Source organism: Salmo trutta, chromosome 25 (genome assembly GCF_901001165.1).
Source record: "Salmo trutta chromosome 25, fSalTru1.1, whole genome shotgun sequence".
NCBI lineage: Eukaryota > Metazoa > Chordata > Actinopteri > Salmoniformes > Salmonidae > Salmo > Salmo trutta.
Window position 1 is genome coordinate 26,741,424 of NC_042981.1, and position 18,307 is coordinate 26,759,730.

The following is an 18,307-nucleotide window of genomic DNA, read 5'->3' on the forward strand; positions in this document are numbered from 1 at the left end:
TTATTTCTCTCAAAATTTGGTGAACAAATGTTTTACATCCCTGTTAGTGAGCATTTCTCCTTTGCCAAGATAATCCATCCACCTGACAGGTGTGGCATATCAAGAAGCTGATTAAACACCATGACCATTACACAGGTGCACCTTGTGCTGGGGACAATAAAAGCCTACTCTAAAATGTGCAGTTTTGTCACACAACACAATGCCACAGATGTCTCAAGTTTTGAGGGTGCATGCAATTGGCAATGCATGAATGCCTACCTGAGCTGTTCACAGATAATTTAATGTTAATTTCTATACCATAACTGTACGTTATGGTTGACAGTACGTCCAACCGGCCTCACAACTGCAGACATGTATGGCCTCCTGTTGGTGAGCAGTTTGCTGATGTCAACATTGTGAACAGAGTGTCCCATGGTGAGGGTGGGGTTATGATATGGGCAGGCATAAGCTATGAACAACAAATACAATTGCATTTTATCTATGGCAATTTGAAATCCATGACGAGATCCTGAGGACCCTTTGTGAGGCCCATTTCTTTTAAAGTATCTGTGACCAACAGATGCACATCTGTTTCCCCAGTCATGTGAAATACATAGATTAGGGCCTAATGAATTTAATTCAATTGACTGATTTCCTCGTATGGGACTGTAACTCATTGAAATTGTTGCATTTATATTATTGCTCAGCATAGATCAAAACACTTGGGTGAACTGTTGGAATCAAATAAATATGATTTACATTGGATTCATATTAAGAAGCAAAGTGGAAAGCAGCATCGTTCTTGTTTGGAACAATCTGCAGACTGCTTTTGACCTAACAGAACAGCATGCAAACCATACACGAATCTAACAGCAACTAGGAGGAACTGTGCTGCTTGAGTGACAGGGGGCGGGTCTTGGTGTGTGTGGGAAACAGCTGCAAGAGGAGAGAGACAACAAATGGTGTAAACTACAAAAATGAACATTACACCTGTCTGGGTGGTGTTTCAAAATTTAGCATGTGATATGGATCTCTTGCGATAAGGATATTGGCACATGTCAATATTGCAATTTTGTGAATTGTATTAATTGTGCAGCCCTATGTGGACAGCTAAACAAACCAACCAGCACTTCCCCTTGCCAGCTGGGCATGATTATTCTTATTTTATATATTTTTTCCATTATCTTAACTCTGCATTGTTGGAAAAGGAGCCATAAGTAAGCATTTTACTGTCTACAAATGTTATTACGAACCATGTGACAAATACAATGATATTTTATTTGAATATACATTTTAGTCATTTAGCAGATGCTCTTATCCAGAGTGACTTACAGTAGTGAATGCATACATTTCATACATTTCTCTCCATACTGGTCCCCCATGGGAATCAAACCCACAACCCTGGCGTTACAAACACCATGCTCTACCAACTGAGCCACACGGGCCACCCAACATAACATTTTAAAACTTTAGCTGTGAGTGATGGAAAAGAAAGCAGCCTCAGCAACAATTATTTGAATAATTCAATGGGTGTTTTGTGCATAAAGGTGATGACAAGTGTTGTCTTATTAGGAATTTTGTAATTCGACTTCTCTATGGGGCCATCTATGGAATTGTCTTTCTGGGCCGTAGTTGGACTAATCGACTCCAGCAGTAGTTGATAGAGTGCTGGTCAGGAGAAATGGGCCAAATCAAAAGGAATCTAAATGCAAATAAGATATTCCCTAGACCCTCTAGAAGGTTTGAGTTCAGAACTGTAGTCTCCTTGAGGATCTGCATACAGATATACTGTAGCTGTTCTCATTCATTGACTAGACCTGAAGAGGGCAGACAAGACTTCATTTGAACATAGTCACAGTTAGAGGGCTCTCCACAACAAATCTATTTCTCAGACTGTAATATACACTGAGTGTACAAAACAACTGCTCGTTCCATGACATAGACTGACCAGGTGAATCCAGGTGAAAGCCATGATCCCTGATTGAAGTGGATTTAACAGGTGACAGCAATCAGTGTAGATGAAGGGGAGGAGACAGGTTAAAGAAGGATTTTTAAGCGACATTGATTATGTATGTGTGCCATTCAGAGGGTGAATGGACAAGACAAAAACTAGGTGCAGCAGATTGAGAGTGTCAAGAACTGCAACACTGCTGGGTTTTTCACGCTCAATAGTTTCCTGTGTGTATCAAGAATGGTCCACCACCCAAAGGACATCCAGCCAACTTGACACAACTGTGGGAAGCATTGGAGTCAACATGGTCCAGCATCCCTGTGGAACTCTTTCATCACCTTGTAGAGTCCATGCTCGGTGAATTGAGGCTGTTCTGAGGGCAAAGGGGGTGAAACTCAATATTAGGAAGGTGTTCTTAATGTTTCGGACACTCAGTATACAGAACATAGTTAAATAATTTGCCTAGTGATCTGGAACGAAGATGTATAAACTTTATTTACAGTTGTAATTTCATTTACTGAAACATTCCTATGAAATTATCATCAACCACTATGCATATGTCAACACGGTATTGTTTTCTAACACACAATCTTGAAAATGTAAGAGACTTTGTCGTGTTAACAACCAACCCTGTACATTTCTACACCTGAGCCGCTGTTCTTCAGAACTACTAAAGCGTGCTATTGTACATATGCACATGGCATGTGCAGGTCCTTGGCAGAAGCAGTCTTATCAGATCCATTCGTTACGCAAATAAAACAATGACAATGGCATGATAAGCATGCCCGGCAGGCGACAGCAATCAGTGAGAATAGGAGTGTATTTCTCCATGACACAGGCTATAAAACGCATCCATCCACTGTTGTGTTTGTATGCAGACAAAAGGCTCTGCAGGACACCAGAGAATGGAAAGCAGAGAGAACACCCATCTTATCTTTATGATGCTGCTGCCTCTGCTTCACATGGCCCAGGCTTTTACCACAGCTGGAGGTCCTCTTCTTTTAGTTTACACCTAACGTATACCCTCCCATTGTTTCCTATCCAGCGTTGTTTGTCTGCTATAGTTATTGTTTATTGAGGCGTCGATATGGAAATGCCAACTGCTTTACTTGAGCAGAAACTACAGGCTGACAAAAAATATTCTCTACTAAGATATGAATATCAATGTGAAATGTCCTTACATACTATATATTGTACTTTCTCCAGAATACAGGTTGGATAAAATGTACAAAGAGTTACATTGTGACAGACAGTTACATTATTAGAGTTACCATTTGAAATGAGTTACCTGGTTGTAGTGTGTGGTTACATACAGTATCACAGAGAAATCAACATTCCATGAAAGTACATGCTGTTGGTGCAACTAATTGTAGGAAAATGACCCCGCAAGAGACAGGGAGAAGGAAGGGGATAATGTTCTTAAAGCTGCTGCCAGGCATACAGTCCAGTCTGAATTTGATGCCATTGCACAATATAATATAGCAAGTTAATATTTCCAGATATCTGACCGGGTCTGTCATTAGGAACATGCTGAAACCGGCAAAAGCACAAATGTCCCTCTCTAACATAGAGAGCTCTAAATCGAAATAGACAAGCTACAACTTATGAAATGGGCCCTTTATTAAAATTGGGTTATTATGGAGAACAATATTGTGTGATTTATGGAGCGGTAATAAAACAAACTGTTTTCCCTACTTAATCACATTTATGTAATGTGAATCCAGCTGTAAAGTGGTGTGGGATAGATGGATGTCACCATGGCATCGTTTGGCTGTATGAAGAGAGCATGGCCACCTGATGCCATAGCTTCTACTGTAAAATCACATAAACCTTAATACAATCATCTCTCTTGGTACAGTAATGTCTCCATGCCTCCAGGAAAGTATGGGAAGACCCTCATAAGATGATACGTCTATTTTACCTCCTCTCCTGTGCTGGTTAGATCTGCTTGTCTCAGATGGAATAATTACTAAAAACACTGCTGTACCTCTCCCTTTCAAAGGAGAGATGAAGATGAATCATGGAAAAAGATAAAAGCCAGACAACCTGTACAGTCCATCCTTCAGTTTAACAGCCAGAGAATGCACCACTGAGCAAATGAAGGTGGGCTCATGGGAAGAGAGGAATCTCATTATGGTGAGGGAGGGCACTTCTTGGTGGTGAGAGAGTTAGGCTGGGGGCTTACAGTAAGTGTTTCTGTGTGTGGGTGTGTTGCACTGATTCCATGATATCTGCTTCCTTCCTCTCTAAGGGGACTCTGGCCTATTATTCACGGAGGCCATCTGACTATCTGGAGCACTGCTTGGCATTGATGCAGTGACTTAGAATCGGTGGACAAGTCTAGCATCAGCATTTCGCAGTAGGTGGTTTGCTATCTCCTGGTAGGTGGTTTGCTGTCTCCTGGGCTGGTGACCAAATCGTTGGAGCTAGCAATGAGATCACTAATCCATCAAAGTGACATGATCAATCCCCCCCATGGCCAACACCTTCAGCTAGCGCAGGCTTCCGCAGACAGCCAAGAGCCTCTACACACACCCAACAGCTGCTTCACCACGATTCCCAAAGCGGTCACACTTGCTTAGCGACAGGAACACTGAGGCACGGTCGCCAGAGAGAAAAAAGAGAACTGGTCGAAAGGCTCAAGTAAAAACAGTAGGCCTACTGAGAGAGAGCTTCATGACAGACAGACAGACAGACAGACAGACAGACAGACAGACAGACAGACAGACAGACAGACAGACAGAGATGAAGTCATAGCTTTCTAAAAGTTTCAGTGTCCTTTTCCCTAATCTGATCACTGTGTCTGCTGTGTGGGGTCCTGGAGGCCGGGGTAATCTCATTACTATTTCCCATGTAGAGGGGCTGCCGCCCGCGGGGCCCTGGCCCCATTCCCCACACACAACAAGCCGGCACACACACACACAGATCTAATCAGGTGATATGCAAACCATTGATTTTCAGCTCTTCTCCGGTATGGGTTTGAATAGGATTTCTATTGATGCGATCAAGCCGACTGGGCCGTGAAGAAAGGAGAGGAGACAGGATGGAGAGATTGAGACAAGGTGAGGCAGAACTGCGTGACGAAGCAGATTCTCCGTGTTTGGTCATCCTCATCTCTATATTCCCCATGGCTCCAACAACACCAGGCATGGTCATTTAGAAGGGTTGGAATTCCATCTTCTGGAAGTTAACCACCCAAAACAGAAAATATTTTCCCATTGTCTCTTTTATTGAAGAAGAGATAAATCAATTTACTAGCCTTTTTTCAATATTTACCTTTTTACACAAGTCCTGTCTTGCACATTGATAAGGAGTTTGGCAATCTGACAATTCTAAATGAACAACAGGCCTGAATCTACTTGTCACGTCCTGACCAGTATAGAGGATATTTTGTTATTGTAGTTTGGTCAGGACGTGGCAGAGGGTAGTTTATTTATGTATTACGGGGTTTTTTGGTCACTGGTCTATGTTTGTATTTCTATGTGTATGTTCTAGGATAGTTTTCTATGTGTAGGTTGGGTGCTGGACTCTCAATTGGAGGCAGGTGTTTCTAGTTGTCTCTGATTGGGAGTCCTATAAATAGGTGTGTGTTTTTGTTTGTCACTTGTGGGTAGTTGTTTGAGAGCACTGCTTTTGTTGAGCCTGCGTCTCTGTTCCTGTCGTTAGTTTGTTTATTGTTTTTCCGTGGTGTTCTCATTTATTTAATAAATATGTTGAGCACGCAACCCGCTGCGCCTTGGTCCCATTCTCTCTTCCACGACAGCTGTGACACTACTTTAGTTCAATCACAGAAATTCTCAAAACATATTTTTTGAATAAAATTGGCATAGATTCTGTTTAGCATCAAAAGCCACAAAACCAAAGGAAATTAACATTGATGAGAACAGGAGAAAATATACGTTGTACTTTGGTCTCATCTAAAATATCCTGGAGAGAGGAGGGAAGTGTCATTCCTGTAATCTTCCCTGCTGTCTTGGTCAAGATTTGGCCTTTGAACTGCACTGTTAGGTTACCAAACGTCTGTAGCACCCGAATGGTTTTGTCAAAAAACGAATATGGAAAGGGGAGACCCTCACGGACACGATGGCGTTCTCTGTTTTGTTCTACAACCCCTACAAGTGTCACGGGACTCGTCTGAAAGTAAGCCAGTACCGGTTGTAAAGAATTGTGGAAGTAGTTTTCTGCCAACAAAAAAAGGATTTAAATGTGTAAAAAATATATACATATTTCCTGAGTTTTCTTAAACAGTATCTCCTAGATACTGTATAGGACAGACACTTCAAAACCTTATCCTTATGATTTATTTTTTGACTATCTGTTTTGCCATTTATTAATGTGTTATTCAATGCATTTCTATGGGCTATAGCAGTAAAGACCAAACTCAATATTTTATCAAATAATCCTAAAATTCTAAATCAGGTAGCTAAATGATCCATGGTATAGCCACTTTAAAACAATTCCATATCATGGTTTTCCACACGGTTTTCCACGTTTACAGAGACTTTCCCTGGAAGGATCTGTAGTGGTTGACCATTTAACAAATAAAAGTATGGATACATCTTCTCTGTAAATTTGTGATTAAATGTTCTGAGGGTTTGTGTATATGAACTAAGATCAATGAAGGACACCTCCTGTTTGTCCCACTTCAGCGAAACTCTGATCTTCTGGGTCTTCTTCTTCATTTTATAAGGTTCACCATTAGCTACCCCAACAGCCCATATGCCACTTTCTTCTTCAATTAACCCATGTTTCCTACTAACAGACTCACTGGCCACCCCTACCCTCCAGTCATCATTTTCTCCGACTTCCACATCCCAGAAGTGTGTCCCTGAAGTGAACCCCTCTGAACCCAGGATGTCACGGTATGAATCAAACCTCTCTGGGTTGTCTGGGAGACTCTGTCCTTTATCTTCAGATCGTAGGCTGGTCAGATCTTCAGATGGATAGAGATATGGATGTGCAGTGTTTGGTTCTAGAACTACAGGCATGTATTTCACTGCCCCCTGCATCTTCTCCCAGACCTGGAACTTGAGATTGCCCAGGTGTTTGGCCAAGTTGATCAGTGCTCCTGAGTCCAGCTGTGGGTCCTGAGGCGCACTCTGTGCTCTCTCCATTATAGTCTTGTAGCTCTGCAGAAACAACAAATCATCCACTGCCAGCTTCTCCTCCACAGCCCTGATTGTGTCCGACAGAGATGACATCATCTCACTTATCTCCTTCACTCTCTCCTTTATCCTTTTATACTTCTCCTCCTCTTCCTCCTTCAGCGCAGCTAGCCTCTCCACCTCCTCTTCTCTCAGGAAGCAGTGTAGCTTCTCAAACTCTTTCATTATCTGCTTCTCTGCTAGCTGGGCCTGCGCCCTGATGTGAGCAGCCATTTTGTCACAGTTTAGCTTGGCTTTGCAGAAGGCAGACATTTTCTCCTCCAAGGCCTCCAGAGTGGGTCTGAGCCCCTCCCTCCTCTGGCCTGCTGCCTTCACGAGAGAGCAGAAGCTGTGGTCTGCATGCTCCGACACACACTCCACACACACCAGACATTCATCCTCAAGGCAGAAGAGCTGGAGCCTCTGGGAGTGTAAACCACACACACCCTGTAACCCCCTGTGGCTGGTGTTTTCACCCTGTGAGGGCCCCTCTGCCGCCTCCTCGGTGGGCCCAGGAGTGTCCTTAATCTCCCTCTCCCTCAGTAGAGTCTCACAGACATGCCTCAGGGCCAGGTTGGGAGGCGACTGGTCTCTGGAGGACCTTCTGCAGACTGGGCAGTCCTGCGTCTCCTGTTTACTCCAGCTTTCCTCCAGACAGGCCTTGCAGAAGCTGTGGCTGCAGAGCAGGATCACTGGCTCCCTGAATATCTGATAGCACACTCTACATGACAGGTCCTCTTCCAGGAGAGAGAAACTGGCTGCCATCCTCACAGGAGTGCTGTAGAGTAAGTGAGAGAGTATGAGTTAAAAATGAGAGAATGTGTGTGTGTGTGCCTGCGTGTGTGTGCCTGCGTGTGTAAGAGGGAGAGTAAGGGTGAGTGAATAGGAGATGTGGGAGAGAGATAGAAACTAAACTTAAGGCTCTCAGAAATGAAACTTCCCATTTTGGCACACTACCCAAAATCTGCCCAACAACCCAACATTGCGAAGTTTTGTAGTATTTATTCGATCTTCAAAATTTGACCAAACACTTTTCTACATAAATTTATAACATACTGTAACATATTACCATTTGACTGCATTTACTGTGGGCTTTTTTAGACCAGTCCTAAAAATTATAATTTAAACCAACCTGCTTTCAGAGAAGGACTTTAATATATCAATTTACATTGTTGACAAAGCAGAAGTTTATTGGTTTCTCTCACCAGTCAGAAAGAAAATATGTGGATGGCCAACACCCACACCTTGGGTGCAGAGTTTAATGTTTCCGGGAACAGGAAAAGGGATATGTGAAGTCAAGAGCGGAGACCGACTACCAAACTTCAGTGATTTCAAAACGCTGCTCAGCAGTCAACCATGACTACCTTAATGTACACTACATGACTAAAGGTATGTGGACACCTGCTCATTGAACATCTCATTCCAAAATCATTGGTATTTGTATTTATTAGGATCCCCATTTGCTGCTTCCAAGGCAGCAACTACTCTTCCTAGGGTCCAAACACATTAAGGCACTTACATTACACAAAAAACTAAAGATAAAACAGTACATCATATAACATTATTACGCCACTACATATGTACAATACAAAATGTATAATACCAGGATACAACAATATTACAAAGTACGTGTGCGTATCCGTGTGTCTGTACCTGTGTGTGTGTGTCTATTCACAGTCCCCACTCTTCCATGAGGTGTATTTTTAGTTGTTTTTTAAAATCTGATTCTACTGCTTGTATCAGTTACCTGATGTGGAATAAAGTTACATGTAGTCATAGCTCTATGTGGTATTGTGCACCTCCCATAGTCTGTTCTGGACTTGGATTGTGAAGAGACCTCTGGTGGCATGTCTTGTGGGGTATGTCATGGGCATTAATATGGAGTTGGTCCCCAACTTTGCTGCAGCCTCCACTCTTCTGGGAAGGCTTTCCACTAGATATTGGTGCATTACTGTGGGGACTTGCTTCCATTCAGACACGAGCATTAGTGAGCTTGGGCACTGATGTTGGGCGATTAGGCCTGGCTCACAGTCGGCGTTCCAATTCATCCCAAAGCTGTTCAATGGCGTTGAGGTCAGGGCTCTGTGCAGGCCAGTCAAGTTCTTCCACACCTATCTTAACAAACTATTTTTGTATGGACCTCGCTTTGTACACGTGGGAATTGTTGTGCTGAAACAGGAAAGGGCCTTTCCCAAACTGTTGTCACAAAGTTGGAAGCACAGAATTGTTTAGAATGTCATTGTATACTGTAGCGTTAAGATTTCCCTTCACTGGAACTAAGGGGCCTAGACCGAACCATGAAAAACAGCCCCAGACCATTATTCCTCCTCCGCCAAACTTTACAGTTGGCACTATGCATTGGGGCAGGTAGCGTTCTCTAAACCCAGATTCGTCCGTTGGACTGCCAGATGGTGAAACGTGATTCATCACTCCGGAGAATGCGTTTCCACTGCTCCAGAGTCCAATGGCGGCGAGTTTTACACCGCTTCAGCCGACGCTTGGCATTGTGTATGCTGATCTTAGGCTTGTGTGGCGGCTGCTTGGCCATGGAAACCCATTTCATGAAGCTCCCGACGAACAGTTCTTATGCTGACATTGCTTCCAGAGGCAGTTTGGAACTCGGTAGTGAGTGTTGCAACCGAGGACAGACCATTTTTACGCCCTCACATGCATTATAGCTTTGAAATTAAAAAAAGAGAAGAAAAAGAGAAATAAAGAAGTAGAGAAAGAGACTTCTAAAGTCTATATTATATTAGAACACATTTAAAAGTGGTATGTATAGTTTTGACAAACTCTCCTATGTATTTATTTGGACAGTGAAGCTACAACTTCTAAATTGGCTCTATATGCCAGCATTTGGGATTTGAGATCAAGTATTTTTTGTTATCTTTATTTAACTAGGCAAGTCAGTTAAGAACAAATTCTTATTTTCCATGACAGTCTAGGAACAGTGGGTTATTCAGTGGGTTATTCAGTGGCAGAGCAACAGACTTTGACCTTGTCAGCTCAGGGATTTGATCTCGCAACCTTTCAGTTACTAGTTCAACACTCTAACCACTAGGCTACCTGCTGCCCCAATGAGGTGAAATATATGAGGTAAAAGTACAGAATTTTCATATCTGTTTTACCGTTTAGAAATGAATGCACTTTATGTATCTAGTCCCCCCATTTGAACCCATCATAAGTATTTGGACAAATTAATTCATAGCGTATTAAATTTAATCTAAGTTTAGTATTCCTAGCATACAATGACTACTGTTCATCAAGCTTGTGACTACAAACGTGTTAGTTGCATTTGCAGTTTGTTTTGATTGTGTTTCAAATTGCACAAATGATGCACAAATATCATGCCCCCATAACAAGGTTAGCATTTTTTTGGGGTGGGTGTGATCTTTATTCCTCTAACTTTCTCACTCATCATTATCCACCATTCATTCATGATTATCCATAATCATGGTAGCATCCACATTCATGTAGAAGTGTTCAGAAACATTTTATTTTCTTATTTACAATAAAAGTGACTTCAAAATGTCACTGAATTATTAATCATTCAGTTTCTATTGGGCAAAACATAATCCGAAACACAACCATAACAAACTGAAAATACATAGAGCCACAAGCCTGATGTAGTCATTGCTTGCTAGGTATATGGCACCAAATACTAAACTAATGACACCTTTAATACACTATGTTGATTTGTCCAAAAACGTATAAAAAAACTTCAAACTAAAAGGTGACATTGTACTGTCGCCTCAAATGAAACGTTTGATCTCAAATCCAAAATGCTGGAGTATAGAGCCAAATGTTGACATATTTAAGCCTCACTGTCTGAATTGATACGTAGGGGAGGGTACATTTTTATATAACTGTTTGGATTAGCAGAAACTGCCTCAGTGACTGCATCCTGAGGGATAAGGGATAAGGGAACAGAGGAAGGTTAATGGAAAAGCAGCACTGATGATAATCTAAGGCCCAAACAGAGATGACTGCTGCTGCAACACTCCCCCAAGGGACAGTTTAATGACTGGCATAAAAAATAATTATGAGAGACAAAAACAGTCCTGCTCCAAAATAACCCTTCTCCCCCTATTCCCCTCCCTCTACAGTTGTGGTAGTCAAACTCCAGGAACTGCAGTTTCACCATTTTATTTTATTTACCAAAAAATATAATCATTCATTATTTAAGAGTACAGATTATTGTATGGGACAAGAAACGTTTTTGAGAAAGAGAATTGGAAAATAACATTTTATTGAATAAATGCAACAATGTTTTCATTTTGATAAGAGTTGAAAATGTAAATGCAACAATGTTTTAGTTGTTCATTATATTTGGGGTGAGGTGGGGTCGTGAGAAATTCTGGCAAAAAGAAATGGGGTCCCCGCTGTAAAAGTTTGAATACCACTGCTCTACAGGCTCCCAAAACTCCTCATTTCTGATAATCATGATGGTAATGAATATGTTACTTCAAACACTATTACTGTCAGTGGGGCCACAATGTTTGTTTTGGTTCTGGTGTGTTTGCTGTGAGCAACAACCCTTGTTATGTCCCTAAAATATGAAAAAGACATGTTGATGTTACACACCACCCTTCAGACTTCAAGACTCCACATGAGACGTATGTTCATACCATGGAATAATTCCTTTATTCATTTCCATTATCAAATTCATTCGTCATGGAAGTCATGTAACCCATTCCTGGCTACCCTCACTAAATTCAACTCACAGGTTGACAAATGAATCAGAATCAGGAATTAAGGCTTAATATTGATTTAAAGAACAAGGCTGTAGAATTAACATGAGCATCGATCATACCAGGCTTACCAAAGCAGTGGGGATATCTTTGGAATTCATTATCCAAATTACACCAATGAGTTTCTACGGCTCAATTTGCCTCGAAATACAGGGGTTAGTCCTTACATAAGCCGCCATGCTATTCTTGCACGAAAAAGAGATGAGAGAGAGAGAGAGCGAAGGAGAGAGGGAGAGCATTGTTACAGATGCCATGCAGACAGGCTATGCTGAAAGATTCCTCAGGGATGGTTTCAGACAGAGCATATTGTTTACTTAGTGTTTGTGAATGTAAACAGCCAATCAGAGAGCTAAGGAATGGCTCCCTCAGAAATACAACCACACACACATCTGACTCACTGTTAGTTCTTTCCCATGTGAGTTTAGAAACAACAATATTTACAGAAGAGTCCTGATCCTTTGACTTTGGTTATCTCCATTGATTATGTGAAGGTGAGAGGATGTAATGTCGCAGCCTCTGAGGGTCCATGAATCGTCTCCTGCTCTTTTTAGAATGAAAATCTCATTACCAAGATTTAACGGCCTTCGAGGTTCTCAGCAGAAATAAACTAACCCTTCAATGGAAATGACATGATGATTACTATAAGTCACAGATATGATAAAGCTGGCCACTTATTGAACTGCGAACTGAATCCAATTAGGGAAAATTCATATTCAACTAGGATTTTGTGTGGATATTTGTCAAAAATTGTACCATGTATAGACAGTTACAAAGTCATTATAACTCAGGAGCTGCCAGTGTCTTTCTACAATAGAGGAGAGATAACCTAGAGAAGATAGGCTGAGGCAGTGATTTGTGTGGCCCTCACCAACAGTCTAATTTATAGGTCACCAGGGAATGTTAGATAGACTTCCATGTCCAGTAGAACATGGCTTCATATTTCCATTAGAAATCCTCAGATCCCATACCGGGTATATATTTCAGACACATCCGTCTGGCCTGGTCCACTGAGGCTTGCTGAAACTCCAGGAGGCAGAGCGAATCCCCGTCTCAGTCTCAGACAATAGGGGCAGGGGCTGGGGTGGTAACCAAAGAGGGCTCCCTCTCCCCTTCCTGTCCTAATATCAGAGGATGTAGCTGTTGGCACAGGCTCTAGTCCCCCTCAGATAATTAAAAGTGAGTTATAAATCAGTGTAAGCGGTAATCACACAAGCCCCTGCCAACCCAACCCCCCATCTCCAGTAAAACAAAGTCCCCACTCTAACACATACCCTGCAACTATCTGATCTGAGAATGGATATGTGTTTCATGAGAACCACCTCCCATGTTGAAATAATACATCTCTAATGTCCTGAGTCAGTTTAATGTTTAAATCGATTCCATCGGCTAGAAGAGCGCTGAGAGGCTAGCGATGACATCATACTTGCTCCTTTTCAGCAAACCTTTTGTGCTGTACTGCTCTGTTTTTACATACAATCTGTGATATATTCCTGATTGTACATCTTACATTTGCCCTGGGTCAACAACGTACTCACTGTAAGCTTATATTAAATAAATACTAATATTTAGTGAAAGCCTTGATCAGGCAGAAAAGGTTGCAGCTATGCCCATAAGATTAACGGAATAAAAGCTGAGCACCACTACACGTCTTACCATGCAGTGACGACCTTGTGTGTTTGGAAGGTGGGGCAGGAAATGCATGTGGGGGAGGAGGTGATGCAGCGCATCAAGGACTGTATTGATTTGCGAAAGAATATTTGCGAAAAGCGTGAGACATGAAAAATAAAGTATTGATCTGCTTAGAAAACATGTTCATTAAAACAGGGAGGGAAAGGGGAATTGACAAGCTCGATAATGGCTCTGAAATGGCCCCCGTGAACAGAAACAGCACTGAGAAAAGGTTACATTAATGCACTAAAGGAAACCCATCAGCAGTAACACAAAGTACAGAAGAGATTTTTAAACCATACCTTGATGTGTCTTCACTGCCTTCTATAGGGTTCTGTGATTTCCACACTCCTACTCCTCTCTCATTGGCCAAGGCTAAATCCTTCAGACAATAGACAGCCCAAAGACAAAATTTCAGACCATATGTCATCATCTCAGAACCACTGAATAAGTTACCTTTTATATACTCTCTGATTCTATGCTACCCTGAGCCCCCCCTGTTGCTCACTCATTTCCTTCGTTCCCTGCCAATGTTTTTTCTGCAGCAGATAAACATTGCCAGGAAGGAAACGAGGGCGACATAGAGTGAGAGTGGTAAATGTAGAGGGCGATTTGGTAATTTGACTGCAGAAAACTGTTTTAATACCAAACGATTGTCCTAATTCACAGGCTATTGAAATCTGTAATGTTATACAGTGGTATGAGTGACAAAATGCCCAAAGGGCAACTACTAAAATCAGGTAGACAAGCAGAAGTGAGTAGTGAGAGAAGACATTGTGTTGCTCAATGCATGCAAAGATATCAAGCATCGAAGACCAGACAGCAATACAGCCAAGACAGATTAGACCTGCTTTAAGGCATTAATCAAAACATTTAGTTTACTTATCCATTTACTTAACCCCTGGATCACAAGTCATTACTGAGATTTCCTGCTAATCAGTACACAAAGGCCTTGTGAATCCTCTGTTCTGCATGTCTGTCTGTGTCTGTGAAAGCCCCCCTGTAATCAATAAGGTTGTAAGCTGTGTTTAAATCACGTTGACCTCGGTTCTTAGGTAAACATCCACGTGAATGACAAGACGGCTATAGTTTTATAGTCAGTGTTTTTTTTCGGCCCCAATTCTAAACAATAAGTTATTTTTAATGTGGACCTGTGATTACATTGTCACGGTGAAATATTGGGGCCCTTGGCTGCTTAGGAAATGAACGGCCGAACGTGAATTACTACAACAGCATATATTACGCCAGTGAGCCAGGTGAGGCAATCTTCATAAATTCTAATCTAATTTTAACAGACCTGGCAGACTCAGCCAGTAGCAGGAGACGTCATGCTTTGGGGAGATGAAGCAATGGGAGACAACGCTCTGGATGTTACAGGCGGATCGAGTAGCGGTATGGACAGCGGTTGTAACATGCTGAGGACTGCTTTGACTGACTGATAGGGAACAGCTGATTCCTTTTCATGACAGTTAAATGAGAAAGAAAGAGAGAAAATAGGGCCTTAGTTGAGAAAGTGGGTGAGTGTTGAGTGGGCATCTAATTTAAAACAAATTGTTTATACTTCTCTAGGTGACAGGTGTCCAGTTTTTATTTATTCCCTCACGTCCGCATGACACTGAGGCGTGAGGTCACAAATCAGAGCGGTGCCTCCCAGTGTAGTGCGGAGTGGAGAGGAGGTGCATGTCACAGCCCTGTCAGGAGGTCCTGCCATCCTAGTTTATTCTCTGCCGTGGACCACAAGTGATCACAGTTTGATGGTTCAAACTCTGCTCTCCTCACAGGACATTTGTTATAGACATTTGGTGTGTCACGAAGCTGTCACCCAGGATTCAGGGCCTGTGGGAGGCTAAAACCATGATAGCACACATCCTATTAGCAGCATGTTGATCTCCTCACAGTGTTCCTATCAGACCTTCTATACCATCAATACTCTCCACCTCCCAGTACAAATTAGGTGCCAAAGCCTCATATAACATGAGAAGAATATATTATAGGGAGAGCTTACTGTGGGTGTGCTTCTGTAGGTTGGATTGTGATTACCCAGAGTATATCTCCACTGTGAGGGGAATACTGAGCTTACATACAAATCACACCGGTTACGGTTGGCTGCTGCTGCTAATCGAATATAACATCTAAATGTGCATCTTTTTTCTCCAAAAGATATATACATTATACATGAACAGCTGACACGTCATACATTAACCTTTGCACAGCTGACAAGTCATTACGTATGCTAGTTAAGTTAGATCAGATGCATTAGAGGTTGGAGGTGGATTCACCATAAGTTAATTTCTGCCTCAACCTTTCTACCTAGCAATGTCTCTTCTTCCTTAAAATATATTTTTCAGAAAGTCTCAATTGGGACTGGACACATAAGAAGCATTAAATATGGGGGGATTTTTAAGTAGCGTTATCAGTGGCCCACAGTCTGAGTAGGGCCAGTATTTTGGCACCCTCTCACCCCAGGATAGTGACATGGTACAAGGTCAAAGCCCCTGGGTGTCCCTCCTGCCGTGTCCTGCTGGCTGAGGAATGAACTCCTTGCTGAAACACTGCACCAACCACTGCACCAACCACCAAGCTTTCATGCTCCGACACGTCCGTCACGCTGCCCAAGCAAACAAATACATTAGCATGTAATTGACACTGCACATATGGGACCTGCTGTACACACAGAGTGTGTAACACTTTACTTAACACCCAGCATCATAGCACATTGTGACACGGTCATAACCATGTCATAATATGTCATAACTTGACATAACTTGTCATATTCTGTCATGGCACATATATTTAGACCTGTTGTTACATATATTGTGTTATTTTATGGCTGGTTATGACACCTACATAAGAGTGTCAAAACCCTAAAAAACTACCACACAAGGCAAACCATTCCATTACACCATAGACTACTTGTCAACAGTATGTTCATGTTATTTTAGCATTTTCTGATATTGACATTATTAAATGATCATTGTAATAGTGCACACATTGATGACAGACATAAACCTACCCCAGTGCTCTGCTGCTGTCCGGGGGTATCATCGGATGGGGCCACAGTGTCTTCTGATCCCTCCTGTCTCAGCCTCCAGTATTTATGCTGCAGTAGTTTATGTGTCGGGGGGCTAGGGTCAGTCTGTTACATCTGGAGTATTCTCTTGTCTTATCCGGTGTCCTGTGTGAATGTAAATATGCTCTCTCTAATTCTCTCTTTCTCTCTTTCTTTCTTTCTCTCGGAGGACCTGAGCCCTAGGATCATGCCTCAGGACTACCTGGCATGATGACTCCTTGCTGTCCCCAGTCCACCTGGCCATGCTGCTGCTCCAGTTTCAACTGTTCTGCCTGCGGCTACGGAACCCTGACCTGTTCACCGGACGTGCTTGTTGCACCCTCGACAATTACTATGATTATTATTATTTGACCATGCTGGTCATTTACGAACATTTTAACATCTTGACCATGTTCTGTTATAATATCCACCCGGCACAGCCAGAAGAGGACTGGCCACCCCTCATAGCCTGGTTCCTCTCTAGGTTTCTTCCTAGGTCTTTGGCCTTTCTCAGGAGTTTTTCCTAGGGAGTTTTTCCCAGCCACCGTGCTTCTTTCACATGCATTGCTTGCTGTTTGGGGTTTTAGGCTGGGTTTCTGTACAGCACTTTGAGATTTCAGCTGATGTACGAAGGGCTATATAAATAAATTTGATTTGATTTGGGATGAACGCAGGAGCAGATTTCAGGATCAGGACAAGATACTCTCTTTGTTACTGATAACTGACATCAGGGCATGTACGTGATAGGCCTATCTGGCTTACATGATTATGATGGTCATAATGCTTCATGACAGTGTCATAAAGTGTATTTTCTTAATCCAAGTAAAGTGACACAGGATGGTCATAATGCTTTATGACAGTGTCATAAAGTGTATTTTCTACAAGTTATTCAAAATATGATGGAGGAAAAAAATGACTTTAAAGAATTCACTAAAACAACCACAAATAACTTAAGAAAGACACTTTCAAACTAAAGGAAACTTCTTGGCAGGGAAAAAAACACATTTGAATAAATGTGGGTTTGACACTCTTATGTAGGTGTCATAACCATCCATAAAATCATGCAATATATGTCACAACAGGTGTAACTATATGGGTCATGACAATGTTATGACCATATTATGACAGGTTCTGACAAGTTATGTCAGTTGTTATGACATATCACAACATGGTTATGACCGTGTCATATGACGCTGGGTGTCAGGTAAAGTGTTAACTACGTGGTAGAATGTATTCAAATGAGCATACTATAAGAAAACAAAGAAAAGACCAAGAAAAACGGAAACTTCCTAGGATCATGCAAATCAGAAAACGTCATCCTCCATATCAAATGACATCCATCAGAATGAATTCTGTCAATTTGGGAGTGAATCAGAAGGAAAAGATTTCTGAATAGAGCTCTTGAGTAGAAATACATCCCTGTTGAATGAGCAACAATTATCCCTCCTATCCTCTGTCTGATTCTCTGATGCCTCTTCTAGCTTTTTGAAAGTGTCCCTCATAAAAAACAAGGTGAGATATCCCTTTTCTAATGAAATAGTGCATTATCTCAAAGACGTGTGACATGTAATATGGCCTCCAAACAGCTTACGGAAATTACTTTATCGCCGACGGGTCATACTGTAATCAGGTTTATGCTGATCTCACCGGTGCCTTCTCTGTGAATTGATACTGGGGGATAAAGCTTGGTTATTACAGTGGTAATGCATCTGGGAAGATGGGAGTGTTTCACAAAAATATTGGTAATTTGAAGAGTGTTATTGGG

The 18,307-nt window shown here is 41.9% G+C and overlaps 1 protein-coding gene and 1 long non-coding RNA gene across 2 annotated transcripts; one reads left to right on the top strand and one right to left on the bottom strand.

Annotated features, from left to right (window-relative positions):
• Positions 1 to 6,354: 6,354 nt before the first annotated feature.
• Positions 6,355 to 14,054, bottom strand: LOC115162284 (tripartite motif-containing protein 35-like). The gene is made up of 2 exons (XM_029713440.1): positions 13,796 to 14,054; positions 6,355 to 7,852 (listed from the first exon to the last, which is right to left on the bottom strand). The coding sequence occupies exons 1-2, from the start codon at positions 13,924 to 13,926 to the stop codon at positions 6,379 to 6,381; spliced, it is 1,605 nt and encodes a 534-aa protein (XP_029569300.1). The 5' UTR covers positions 13,927 to 14,054; the 3' UTR covers positions 6,355 to 6,378.
• On the top strand, positions 8,365 to 14,974 carry LOC115162285 (uncharacterized). The gene is made up of 2 exons (XR_003869509.1): positions 8,365 to 8,463; positions 14,789 to 14,974. It is a non-coding gene; the product is annotated as an uncharacterized LOC115162285 (long non-coding RNA).
• The last annotated feature ends 3,333 nt before the right edge of the window (positions 14,975 to 18,307 follow it).